The 13,093-nt window shown below is 43.6% G+C and overlaps 1 protein-coding gene across 1 annotated transcript in view; it reads left to right on the plus strand.

Annotated features, from left to right (window-relative positions):
- Nucleotides 1-13,093, plus strand: part of MYOM2 (myomesin 2) — a 132,684-nt gene that overhangs the window by 104,855 nt on the left and 14,736 nt on the right. Inside the window, exon 31 of the mRNA XM_061622899.1 lies at nucleotides 8,491-8,578. Within this exon, the coding sequence (XP_061478883.1) occupies nucleotides 8,491-8,578 (88 nt within the window). The remainder of the gene's footprint in view (nucleotides 1-8,490; nucleotides 8,579-13,093) is intronic.

A 13,093-nucleotide genomic window follows, 5' to 3' on the forward strand; every position in this document is an offset into this window, starting at 1 on the left:
TAGACTCTTCCTTTCTAATGTCTTATTGAGAAATTTAAGATGATACAGGCTTGTACTTGCTGTGCTTGTCTGTTCCATAAACTTAGAACCCCTATTCTTGTGTGGTTTTTGCTGATGCTCCAATACCAAGAAACCATATTTGAGTTTCCTGTTAGTGGAGGGGGTATTAAACTTTGTTTGTGCAGATTATTATTTCTAAAATGTTGTGAGTTTGCATTGGCTTTCCTGTCTGTTACATTTTGGAGTTTTTTTTTATGGATTCTGATTTTGCTTGGTCTTAACCTTTTGAAACCCTCCTTGAATTCTTGGGCTTGGTGGGATGAAATGAAAACAGACATATATACATCTAATATTCTATTAGCCTGGATGAGATACTAAAGTAAACAAACTCTTAGCTCAGGACGTAAAGAATGAACATTCTGTATATTTACTTTGTTTATATCTTGCTTTTCCACAAGAATATGCCCAAGACAGCTACCAACAATACAATATACACAAAAAGCAATTAAATGGGTGAGATCCAGTGTAGCACAAGCAGGCATCTGCTTGCACAACAAGGCTTCTCCTACAACAGCCCTCCACGTAATCTGCACAGGAGGGTTAGGAGATCCTCTGGTACAGATTTGGGGAGTGTGTGGGTATCTGCTGAAGGGGGATAAGAAAAACTAGAAGCAGATTTCTATTGCACAAGCGGGCTGCCCCACTATAAAACTTGACCAGAAAAAACCAGTCAATAAAACAGCAGCCATTTGCCAAACAATGAACAAACAATATTTTTTTTGGAACTTACAAAGAGCGGATTTGTCTAAATTGGCCTTTGAGCACTATTGTACATTTGACTGCTAGCCACAGTTAGGTTTAAGAGATGCAATGGCTTTTTAAAAAGACAGTTGAAAGTGGTTTCAGAGAGGCATCACTTCCCCTAGAACTAGTATGTGCATACACATTTATTTTGTCTCACTGTCACCTTTGGTCAAACACAGGGGTGGTCCTAGACATTTTGCTGCCTAAGTTGAAGGACAAGATCTCCCCCCCCATTCCATGTACACCAGCCAATCAGAGTGGTAATTAAATCTTATTTCAACACCTGTGACAGGAGAGTGTCCACCACACCTCAGGGCAGCAGGGTAGTTTAGGGAGTGCAGCAGAGGCTGTGTGGCATACACAGATCTGTCCTCCAACACCTCACTGCTCCTCCCTGACCCCCAGCATCTGCCACCTGAAGCCAGCCCTGAGTCAGACCAGTGGCAGCTCTTTGAAAGGATACAAAACTCTGAGAACCTGTTTAACAGAGGCAAAAGAGTGGCACTATGTCCTTTGAGGCACTTTCAGCTCTCCAAAAGAGTCATGCACTGTCTTTAGCCTTAGCTTTTCTACTGTGTTCCTTAGTAGTCTTCAAACGAAACAAAAAACCCAATTCCTTCAAAGTGCAATTCATATCAAGAGGGATTGAATATTTACTTCTATTTCACAATTTCTTATTGAACTTATCCTATTGGCTGCATGGAAGCTCCCCCCACCTCCAGTTTGACTTTTTATTTCAGCTTTATAAAAGATGCCTGTAACAGAATGGAATGAGATCCTTTGCACAACTGAGCAGCCCTCCTGTTATGCCCTAACCTTTCTGATTCTATTTTTGCTCAATATATGCATATATCCTATGTGCTGTGAGTCTATTATAATATGTTGTAATTCCCACATGGCACTTCTATGTTTTAATTACCTCACTTGAGACATTTGATCTTTTGACTAGTTGCTGTTAATTTTAGAGCATGCCTTTTCTTAAGAAAAAGATTTTTTTAAAAAAAGAAACTGCCACTACTGCTTATAATAAGGAGAATTTAGACTCTCAGCCCGCTCCTAACTTCAGACATGATCTAGAGCAGCTGTCCCCATCCTGGTGCCCTCCAGATGTTTTGTACTTATCAGCCCAGCCACCATGACTTATGGCCAGGGATTATGGGAGTTGCAATCCAACATCTGAAGGGCACCAGGTGCAGGAAGGGTGGCCTGGCCAAAGCAAAGTGTAAATCCTATCCATTTCAATGGAAAAGTGAAGCATGTACCCAGCTCTCTTGTGCTGAGATCAGTGGGACTTAAGAAGGGTTTAAATTTCACATCATGCCCAATATTTAATCAGAAGTAATGCTGCAAACCCATTCACAATATATGTACCTGGGAGTAAGGCCCACTAAACACAGTGGGAGTTACTTCTGAGTGACATACATAGGAATGTGCTGCAAGTCTCATTCACTTCAGTGAGACTTACTCCCAAGTAACTGTGCATATGGTTCAGTCTTATGTCTTAAGGGTTGACATCACTACATAAACGTATTCTGCTATGACGGTCTCTTGAATCATCTCCCACATCAATATAAGCAAAAACTTATATATTTTACCTTAGTATTTAACTTGTTTTGTCTCTCTCTCTGTCAAAATGAATAGTTCATTGAACCTTACAAAGCTAGTTGTAGTTTAAGCTGGATTGAAAACAATGTCCTCAGAACCAAAAAGCTTGGTAGGTAGCTTAATTAATCTTAAGTGGCACATGTAACCGTATGCATGCGATAATTACCTCATTAACCAGGCTCTCACCTCAGCTTCCTCTCATGTCATTTCTGTTCAAGCAAAGTTCAATGTAGATTTTCTTACTGATATCAAAAATTTTTTTTAGTATCAATCATCTTCTTCCACTTAGATTGAAAGGCATCCATTAGGACATATGGAGCCAGACCCACAGGCGCAAAAATCAATTTCAGCCATGCCTTAATTCTGCAAGTCCAGACCCGAGCTTCTATAGTAGGGAGTCCGACTTCTAAATGAAGGATATAACTGGGGACGCAACGGGGCACAGCCAGTACAGATCGAAGAAAGCTATTTTGAATTATTTCCAAAGGAGAGTAGTTCTCGTAAGTGCTAGTCTGAGCCCCATACAATAGCTGTGGAATGATCTTTGACGCAAAGACTTGTATGGCTGCCGGAAGATATTGCCCTCCTCTATTATAGTAGAAGGAAAGGAGCGCCTTCATAGTTCTTTGGGCGTTACTCACAGCTGCTTTTACTTGGGGACCCCAAGAGCCCTTTCTATGAAATATCAGTCCTAAGTATCTAAAGGATTCCACTTGTTCAATTGGGTAATTGTTTATCCTCCATAGATGTTTAGATCTTTTATTAGTAAACACCAAGACTTTCGTCTTATCATGATTCATTAATAGGGACTCAGTATTACAGTAGTTTGTAAGTGCTATTAATAGACGTCTCAAGCCAATACAAGAACGTGATATCAAGGCTATATCATCCGCATACATAAGGATTGATACAGGCCTTTCCGCTATTCTAGGCAAATAAGTACAAACCTGCTGTAAACTGTCCACAAGAGAATTAATATAGAGGTTAAACAGAAGAGGGGCCAATATATAACCCTGTTTAACCCCCTTATAGGTGGGTACAGGTCTTGTTAAATGCCCTACGTTGCTACCTCTAACTCAAAAATGTAGCAAAGATGTAACTGACTGTCATTTGCGAGTGAAGGGGCGAAATAAGACGAGGACACATCAGCTTGGGTTGAACAAGGGCCACTTTATTAAACTATACAAAAACACCTTTTAAAGTGACCTGCAGAGGGAAACCTAGGTGCGGAACTATCTATAAGCAAGCATCTTGCCATACAGCTCACGGGCGACCAGCCCCTGCTTGGGACAACGGCAAGCCCCATCTGCTTACCCCTTCCGCCAGCCACACCCAGTAGGTGAGTAGGGGGGCCTTCTTAGGTCACCACCCCCGGGGCCGCACAACCCTCGGGTGGATGAGTTAAGTTGGCCCCAAAAGCAGCCCATATCCTGCCCTCAAGCTGCAAAGCTCTGACAGACAGGCCTCTGGAACCGCCAATCACCTCCAAAGGTGCCTAAGGGGGCCACCGAGCTGTCCTTACCTATTTCCCTTTCCACACCTTCCCACCACAAAAAGGGGACAAATCTCTATTTAGTCCCCTTTTACCCACTGCCGAGAAGCACCTCTCGCAGACACCTCTGCAGGTCTGCCAAAAGACATTACCTGCGTCAGACAGGTGAACGCCATCGGCCCTGTACAGTTCACCCATCCAGTGCTGAATGCAGGGTGTGAAATAGCCAACCCCCCATGCCCCAGAATAGCCAACCGAATTTGCCGGTTGACCTTCTTTCGCACTTGGTCCATCCCTATCGGGCTCCAAACACCACGCCAAACCCTTCGCGGGAGTATGTCTGACCAAAGCAGACGTACCCAAGGCTGACGTTGCCTTATTAACTGCATGCCATGCATGCCTGCCAAACTGAGGGCCATGCCCTTTCGTTGCAACTGAGGGCCATGCCCTTTAGTAACCGAGGCCATTGTTGCCTCCTGAACTGCATGTCTGCACATGCCTGCCAAACTGAGGGCCATGCCCTTCCGTTGCCTCCTGAACTGCATGTCCGCACATGCCTGCCAAACTGAGGTCCATGCCCTTCCGTTGCCTCTGGAACTGCATGTCCGCACATGCCTGCCAAACTGAGGGCCATGCCCTTCCGTTGCCTCCGGAACTGCATGTCCGCACATGCCTGCCAAACTGAGGGCCATGCCCTTCCGTTGCCTCGCCAACTGCATGTCTGCACATGCCTGCCAAACTGAGGAACATTCCCTTAGGTAACCGAGGCCATTGTTGCATCCCGAACTGCATGTCTGCACATGCCCGCCACCTGAGGGCCTTGCCTCAAATACTGAGGTCATTCCCAACTCGGGGAATGACCACCACATGCGGAGATGTCCGCACTGAACCAAGCTGGAACAAAGTGGGTAGGAGCCCGTCCCAAAGTATTCCTCGCCAGCCAAGCCACCACACTGCAGCCCATTGACTGAGGCCTAACTGTAAGCCCAGGATAGGGTGCGCAGCTGCTCCATCCCTGTCCAGCAACATTGCCGGTCCATCAATGTTATACAGGTACAACTCCCTTCCATGGAGACATCTGATTGCTGGAGGGCCCGTCGAGACAAATCTCCCTTGGATCTGGCCACCACCTCACCTATCCTAAACGCTCCAAAAACCAGCATAAGGGCTGCTGCCTGGAATAGTCTGGCTTCATAGCTTGAGGAGCATACTGTTTTTCACTGGCCCACCATACTCAATAAAATGTCCCGTGAGAAAGGGCAACGGGGATCGAGAGTGGCAGGGTGTTCTCTAGCCTACCCAGCTAACATACGGCAGACTCTAAAGTCCCTGGAATAAGTGGGGAAATCATCAGCCTTTACCTCGAAGTGCTTGGACTGAGAGGCCCAGTCTCCAGCCATTCACTAGGCAATCCCAGCAGGTGACTCACTGAATAGGCCACTCCGGCACATAGCCCTTGCCGGCCCAGAAGTCCTGGGAAAACCCCTTCCTGCATTCTGATAGCTGTTGAGCATGCTGGGGCGACAGACCGGCTTATGGCCATCTTTGACTCTGCTCCCCAATCTCCCAATGTGCGGTTGCACAGCACAGCTGAACCGCTCCACCTGAGTCCATGACAGCACCTCAATAAAACAGTGTCAATACTCTACCTTACCATGCCCCAAAAGAAAACATTAAAATCTGGGCACTAGAGAACAAAGGAACAGACAAGGGCCATAACCCTACCGTTCCAAAATAGAAGGAAGTCACAGGCCTGTCCCATGACCATGTTATCCCACTAAAATGGACGGGAGAGTTCCCAAGCCTCACTGCCTATAAGGCCAAGCCTGCAGCCAGCACAAAAACCCCAATGCATCCACGGACTTCCAGTTCTACATCCCAGCCCTACCTAGAGATGCTATGGACCTTCAGCCTGCAGTTCAGAGGCTCTAGCCCTGAGCTATGTCATGTAATTCTACAGCAAGTTAGTTAGTTCTTCCCCAGGAGTGTGGGAAAACTAGACCAAATGATTTGGGCCAGAATATAAAATGTAACCTGCAGTTTGGCTCTAATTTCTTGATCAATATTTGATCACAACAAGCATTAAATTATTATACAGCCACAAACCTGAACCTGTAGTAAGGCTGTGAAAGCCCTGCTATGACCTCATAAACCACCGGAAAAGACCTCTAATACCTGGAGGGCAGACAAGAAACACTTTCTTGGCCTAACTGGCATGAAGCCCTTACTGACTGACCACATGAGTATGATTGGTGGTGAATTAGGTGGTATGCCCAGGAAGGTTAACACCGGGCAGGATGGTCCATTGACACAGCCATTAAGATGAACCAGTTACATAGCCATTCCATAATCTGTGACATCAGGTGTTAACATGCATCCAAATTTTTTACCCTCTTGTCCCGACAGCCCCTTCAAGGAAGGAGCTGAAGCGCTCCGTGCGAGAATAGAGCAGCCTATATGTAATGCTCTACCTCATAGAATTGACTGAAAAGGCAAAAACCCAGCAGCTATAAATCCCCTTGTATCCCCACAGTAGATGAAAAAACAGATTAGATGTCATACTTTCCCATAGGCAGTGCATTAACTAACTGGTAGGAAGCCATTACTGATTGCCATTGCGTCTATGCCCAAGACAAATTTAAGAGTGCAGGCCCTTAAGGCAAGCCCTGAGACTACAATATGGGATCCAGAAACTGAAAGAAAACCCCATAACAAAACAAACCTCCCCAGGAACTGGGCAGTCTGCAAGCAAGGTCCCAGTACCTCGAGCTTAACAGGGAGGAACGCTTTCCTTGAGCAGCTACTGCTGGGTGCTTCTCCTCACTGCTGTGAGGGCCACTGGCCTCATATTTCACTGTTTCACATAAAGAAAGGAAATAATTTATGAGTAAGCACACTTTCCCAGCCACCATTTTAGTGCAGCTAACCCAGTTCCCCAAAGCACAGATACTGGAGATATGGCGCTGCCACCCATATTTGGCCGACTGCAGCGGCCTCCCCCTTGTAGGCTTCCAAACACCTATCATAATAGATGTCCAAAATGCAAAATTAACATCCTATATCCCTTTCTAGTAAATGATATCATAAATCCAAGAGCAGCAGATGCTGAGGATGTGTTGCTGTCACCAATATGTGGCTGCACTATAGCAGGTTTTCCAACACATATCTAAATAGATGAGCCAATGCAACAGTTGCACGCTATATGTAATTCCAGGTAATGATATCAGAAGTCCTAACTAAAACGTAATTTCAGGTAATGATGTTTCGTTGTTGGTGTCACAATCCTCAGTAAAGGAGGGAAGAGTCTGCCTGGACCTTAAAAGGCAGCCCTATGTCAATAAGAGTCTAAGATCCTGTAATATGAGGGATCTCTATTAGGCAAACCGGGCTTTCCTCTTTGTTCCTATTCCCCAATCAATATGATTACCATCTGCTAAACTTTCCATTCCTAACTAAATTCAGGTAAATGCCTCTTCTGTCTCAGAGTGAACAAATAGCCTGAAATTAACACTTGGAATGCAAAAGGATCGTTCACTTAAGATACAGCGATTTAGACATTTTCTAGCAAACTGTTATCTCCACCCTTATTATCATATAACTATGAAAGGCCCAAAGGCTAAAAAGGCTCACTAGGCCCCACCAATATACTAGTATGTAGTATAATAATCATATAATTAAGTACTTCAAACCTCATACATGCCTGGGCCTAGCAAGAAGTTGTACCTATGCCTGGGCCTAGCAAGAAGTCATAAGCCTCACAAAAGGGCTCTGCCATCACATCATGCATCCACCCTGTAATAATATAATAAAGAACCAACCTGTGTATATCATCAGGGGGTGCTAAGCTGAACCTGTTGGGGGGAGAGCGCTCAGAGGGAACTTAAACTAGAAGGATTAGATACAATTTCTTTTGTTTGTCCCTTTTATTCTGATTTATTTTTAATTTCCCATTATGTGCATGAGTCTGTCTTTAACCAGTGTATTAGCATGACTATATTTAATTTTGTTTGTATATCCAGTATAGTCTTTTATTTTTAAACTTCCTGTGTCTTTCTTTTAACCAGCAGCAGCACTAACGTCGCGCTGCTCAATAAAAAGCCTGAATCAACCCCTCCGCAACTGCTAGGTGGGGGGGGATATCGGACGTGCCGCTGCTAGGCCCCACTATGAGGCCCACTGGTCAGGCCCCTTTACGAGGCCTGCCCCAGTCGCAGCCACGCCGCAACGCTACCACCCACAGCTGTTGGGGCTCCCAAAACCCCCTCTGGGGGTAACAAATTAGGCCTAATAGGCCCAACCAACGCCAACTGTCCTGCAGCTTTCTCTGCTATGTCCCTCATCGTCCTCTCGTCGCTCGCTGAAAGAGGAGGTAGGAGGGGCGGCCTGGCCTTAAATAGGCCCATGGCCCCTCCCCTCCCTGCCGCACGTCACGCACACATAACGCTGCGACACACGACGTTGCCCTTAACGAAGATGGCCGCGGCAGCATCGCTCCCTCCTCGCAACTATGCCCCGCTTATCCATGCTGCACAGGTCAGTGGGGCTTCATTAATATAAGTCGCACAATAACTGTTGTACTTCATTTCTAGCTGTCTAAAAAGAACCAGGGCGAATATAAGACTACACTGTCAGATGACAGAGGTCAAGATGTCTCATCTCTTGATGTATCAGGGAAAGGTAAAGCTCAATTTTTCCCTGTATTGGTCATGAATGGTTAATCTTTCTTCCAGACCAGGGGGAAGTATTTCCTTTAACTGCAGCAACTCTGGAATGGAAGCTGTCAGAGGTTCTGAAGCATGTTTTCTCCTCTTTTTAAAGTCACGCTGTTCATCCACCCCTTCTCCTATAGATAGGGATGGGGGAGAAATTCAATTTGGTTTGCAGTTTAAAGGTGCACTTTCCTAATCAGAACTTTCTGAAACAATATGCAGAGTGAAACGCAGAAGTTAGCACTTCTCCACATTTTGCAATGCAGATCTCCAGCCAAGATATGCGTACAAAAATACATATACTGGGGTAAAATGTACAGAAAAAATGCATATATTAGTGAAAATAATGTATAAAATTGCATTACAGGGGAAATTGCTTTGCAGAAATATATATATTTGGCAAAATAGCACACAAAAATATGTGTGCTAGAAGTTCACACTAAAATGCTGATGAATTTTCAGGAGGACTTTTATATATATATATATATATATATATATATATATATATATATATATATATATTGCAAACTGATGTAGAAATGTAGAGAACTGAAGATGGGGAAAAATGAGAAACTGGAATAAATCAAAATTGACATATTCACCCATCCCTGCCTATAGCCCAGGCCCCACAAACCTCTACTTGCTCTCTAGTATGATGCTTAGAAAAAATCATTCCCTCAGATAGGTTTTTTTCTGGTCACACTTTTTTTTATATAGAATGTCCTTTAAATAAGTTCAGTTCTTCCCTCAGGAAACTGCTTAGACTTGCTTCACAGAAAACAACCGCATGAGGTGGCTATTTGATACTGCTTTCACATAAGCCCTCTTCTGGCATGGTCAAACATGTGGCAATGATTCTGTGAGTGTGGAGACTGGGGCTGCACACATTCACCTTGTACCTTGCAGTTTTCCTCCTGAAGGCTCTCAGTGGGTTGAGGGCATGTCTACTCCTCAATAGGCAGCCTGCAATATGTGCAGAGGTTCTCCCCATGAGCTGCAAACTTGAGTGCAAGACTCTAGCTCCTGGGAACAGCCTAGGGACTTTTGGCAAGTTGCCCCACTGCACACATTCTGCCAAACCATGGAGAACCTCAGGGATGGGGTGTGATTGCGGGAGCAAGGTGAGCATGGCTCCACTCTTCTCCCTCAGACTTGGCGCTTCCAGACTGTCACTATTTTCAAGGGATTCAATCACATACTGGCAAATTCAGGTTCAGAATTTGCACTTGATTAATAGATCTTGTGCAAAAAATCTGGTTCCCCAAAAGATCAGCCTTTTTTTTGCAACAAGGAAATGAGGCACTGGAAATTGTGAGATAAAACTTGCTTGATGTAACATCTGGCTGCATACATACCATATATTTAAAGCATGTGGCTTCTCCCAAGGAATCCGAGAAGCTGTAATGTGCACCTCACAGAGCTGCTATTCCTAGCACCTTTAACAAACTAAAGTTCCCAGCATTCTTTGAGGGAAATCCATGTGCTTTGAATGTATGGTGTATATGCCGCTGACAAACAAATCGGGAAGAATACTCAATACACATATTGTCTGGAAGTGCTCATGGTTATTAGTGATCATGTGTTTGACAATTCCTGAAGAGAGGAATTGTTACTGCTGCTCCTGGCAAGCCCATGAAACTGTTTCACAGCAGTGTAGACATCCCAGATGGTGACTGCTGATACATGTGGTGCAAACAGTTCACTGCACAGAAAAAGGCAACGTATAGAAGTATTTTCAAGCAACCTCTTCCTGGCAGCCATTTCCTTTGAAACAGACCTTAATCAGCATGTTCTAGAGGTGAACAAGTGAGGCAGAGAAATGCCTGAGCAGTAAATACGGTATGTGCATGCCACACCAATCCTTTCTGAGAAGACGTGGGCATAAGGCATCCTTCTGTGACACTCCTCAGAGTGTTTTGCTGTTGCCCTTTATGGGGTTCACAATCACAACACACGTTAGGAAAATACTCATGAATAAACCGGCTGGAAGGTTTTAATGAGTAGACTCGCTTGCTCTTTTAACAGAGAACCCTCCAGCTGGCAGATGTGCTTGGAAACCTGCTGTGGTGGTGGTGGGGAGTAAGGAGCTCAGTGGCAAGTGGCAAACTCTTCTTCTGCTGCTTTGTGTGTGTGGGGTACTCTCCCCAAAGGGCTGTGTCAGATCTGCCAGCTAAAGAAGGCTCTATTTCAAGGAGGAGGCTGGAGCCCACCTGGTCTGAAGAAACTAATGGTCCACACAATGTCAGACTTTGCACAAAACACTGGAGAAAGATTGCTCTTTTTAAAAACAGTACTGATCAGTGACTCTGGTCAGGAACTACATATTGCATCAGTTGTTTCCAGAGTACTAATCCCAGACAACAAACTGGCGTGAACACACTCTTAGCATCACTGAGTTTTGTAAATCTGTGAACTTGTATTTCAGTGTCCAAACACAGAGCAGTCTGTATCTGTCCATTTCATTTTATTTCCAAGCTGTTCTGTGTCCCAAAGAAACAGCTATATTCCCTGAGACAAACTGTGGTGCCATTGTTTTGACCAGCATTTATTGTGTGTGTGTTATGTGCCTTCAAGTCGATTATGACTTATGGTGACCCTATGATCACCAACCTCCAACAGCATTTGTTAAAAACTACCCTGTTCAGATCTTGTAAGTTCAGGTCTGTGGCTTCCTTTATGGAATCAATCCATCTCTTGTTTGGCCTTCCTCTTCTTCTACTCCCTTCTGTTTTTCCCAGCATTGTTGTCTTTTCTAGTGAATCATGTCTTCTCATTATGTGTCCAAAGTATGATCACCTCAGTTTCATCACTTTAGCTTCTAATGATAGTTGTGGTTTCATTTGTTCTAACACCCAATTATTTCTCTTTTTCACAGTCCATGGTATGCACAAAGCTCTCCTCCAACACCACATTTCAAATGAGTTGATTTTTCACTGTCCAACTTTCACATCCTTACATAGAGATTGGGAATACTATGAATGATCCTGTCTTTAGTGTTCAATGATACATCTTTGCATTTAAGGACCTTTTCTAGTTCTCTCATAGCTACTTTCCCCAATCCTAGCCTTCTTCTGTTTTCTTTTGGTTAATGACCGTGCCAAGGTATTGATAATCGACAAGTTCAGTGTCCTCATTGTCAACTTTAAAGTTACATAAATCTTCTGTTGTCATTACTTTAGTATTTTTGGCATTCAGCTGTAGTCCTGTTTTTGTGCTTTCCTCTTTAACTTTCAACAGCATTAGTTTCAGATCATTACTGGTTTCTGCTAGTAGTATGGTATCATCTGCATATCTTAACTTATAGATATTTCTCCCTCCAATTTTCACACCTCCATCTTGGTCCAATCCCGCTTTCCGTATGATATGTTCTGCATATAGATTAAACAAATAGGGTGATAAAATACACCCCTGTCTCACACCTTTTCCAATGAGGAACCAGTCAGTTTTTCCATATTCTGTCCTCACAGTAGCCTCTTGTCCAGAGTATAGGTTGCACATCAGAACAATCAGATGCTGTGGCACCTCCATTTCTTTTAAAGCATTCTATAGTTTTTCATGATCTGCACAATCAAAGGCTTTGCTATAATCTATAAAGCACTGGGTGATTTTCTTCTGAAATTCCTTGGTCGGTTCCATTATCCAACATATGTTTGCGATATGATCTCTGGTACCTCTTCCCTTTCTAAATCCAGCTTGGACATCTGGCATTTCTTGCTCCATATATGGTAAGAGCCTTTGTTGTAGAATTTTGAGCATTACTTTACTTGCATGGGATATTAAGTCAATAGTTTGATAATCACTGCATTCCCTGGGATCCACTTTTTTGGAACTGGGATGTATATTGAATGCTTCCAGTCTGTGGGCCATTGTTTTATTTTCCATATTTGTTGACAAATTCTTCTCAAAATTTGGACAGATTCCATCTCAGTAACTTGTAGCAACTCTATTGGTATGCCATCTGTTCCTGGTGTTTCTTCCAAGTATTTTAAGAGCAGCTTCCACCTCACATTCTAAAAATTCTGGTTCTTCTTCATATGGTTCTTCCATGAATGAATCTGTTATCCTTGCATCTCTTTTATATACTTCTTCAATGTATTGCTTCCATCTTCCTTTTATTTTATCTCGGTCAGTCAGTGTGTTTCCCTGTGGATTATTCAACATCCCTACTCTTGGTTTAAAATTCCCTTTAATTTCTCTAATCTTTTGGAATAGGGCTCTTGTTTTACGTTTTTATTATCCTCTTCTATTTTTATACAATAACTATTGTAATAGTTTTCTTTGTCCCTACGTACTAGTCGCTGTACTGTTGCATTTAGGGTTCTAACTGTGTTTCTTTCTCCTTTTGTTTTTGCTTTCCTTCTCTTTTTAATCATTTGAAGAGTTTCTTCAGTCATCCACTGAGGTCTTTCTCTCTCTTTAACTAGAGGTATTGTCTTGTTGCATTCTTCCCTGATAATGTGTCTGACTTCAATCCATAGTTCTT

The sequence above is a fragment of the Rhineura floridana genome, chromosome 4 (genome assembly GCF_030035675.1).
Source record: "Rhineura floridana isolate rRhiFlo1 chromosome 4, rRhiFlo1.hap2, whole genome shotgun sequence".
In the NCBI taxonomy this organism is placed as follows: domain Eukaryota; kingdom Metazoa; phylum Chordata; class Lepidosauria; order Squamata; family Rhineuridae; genus Rhineura; species Rhineura floridana.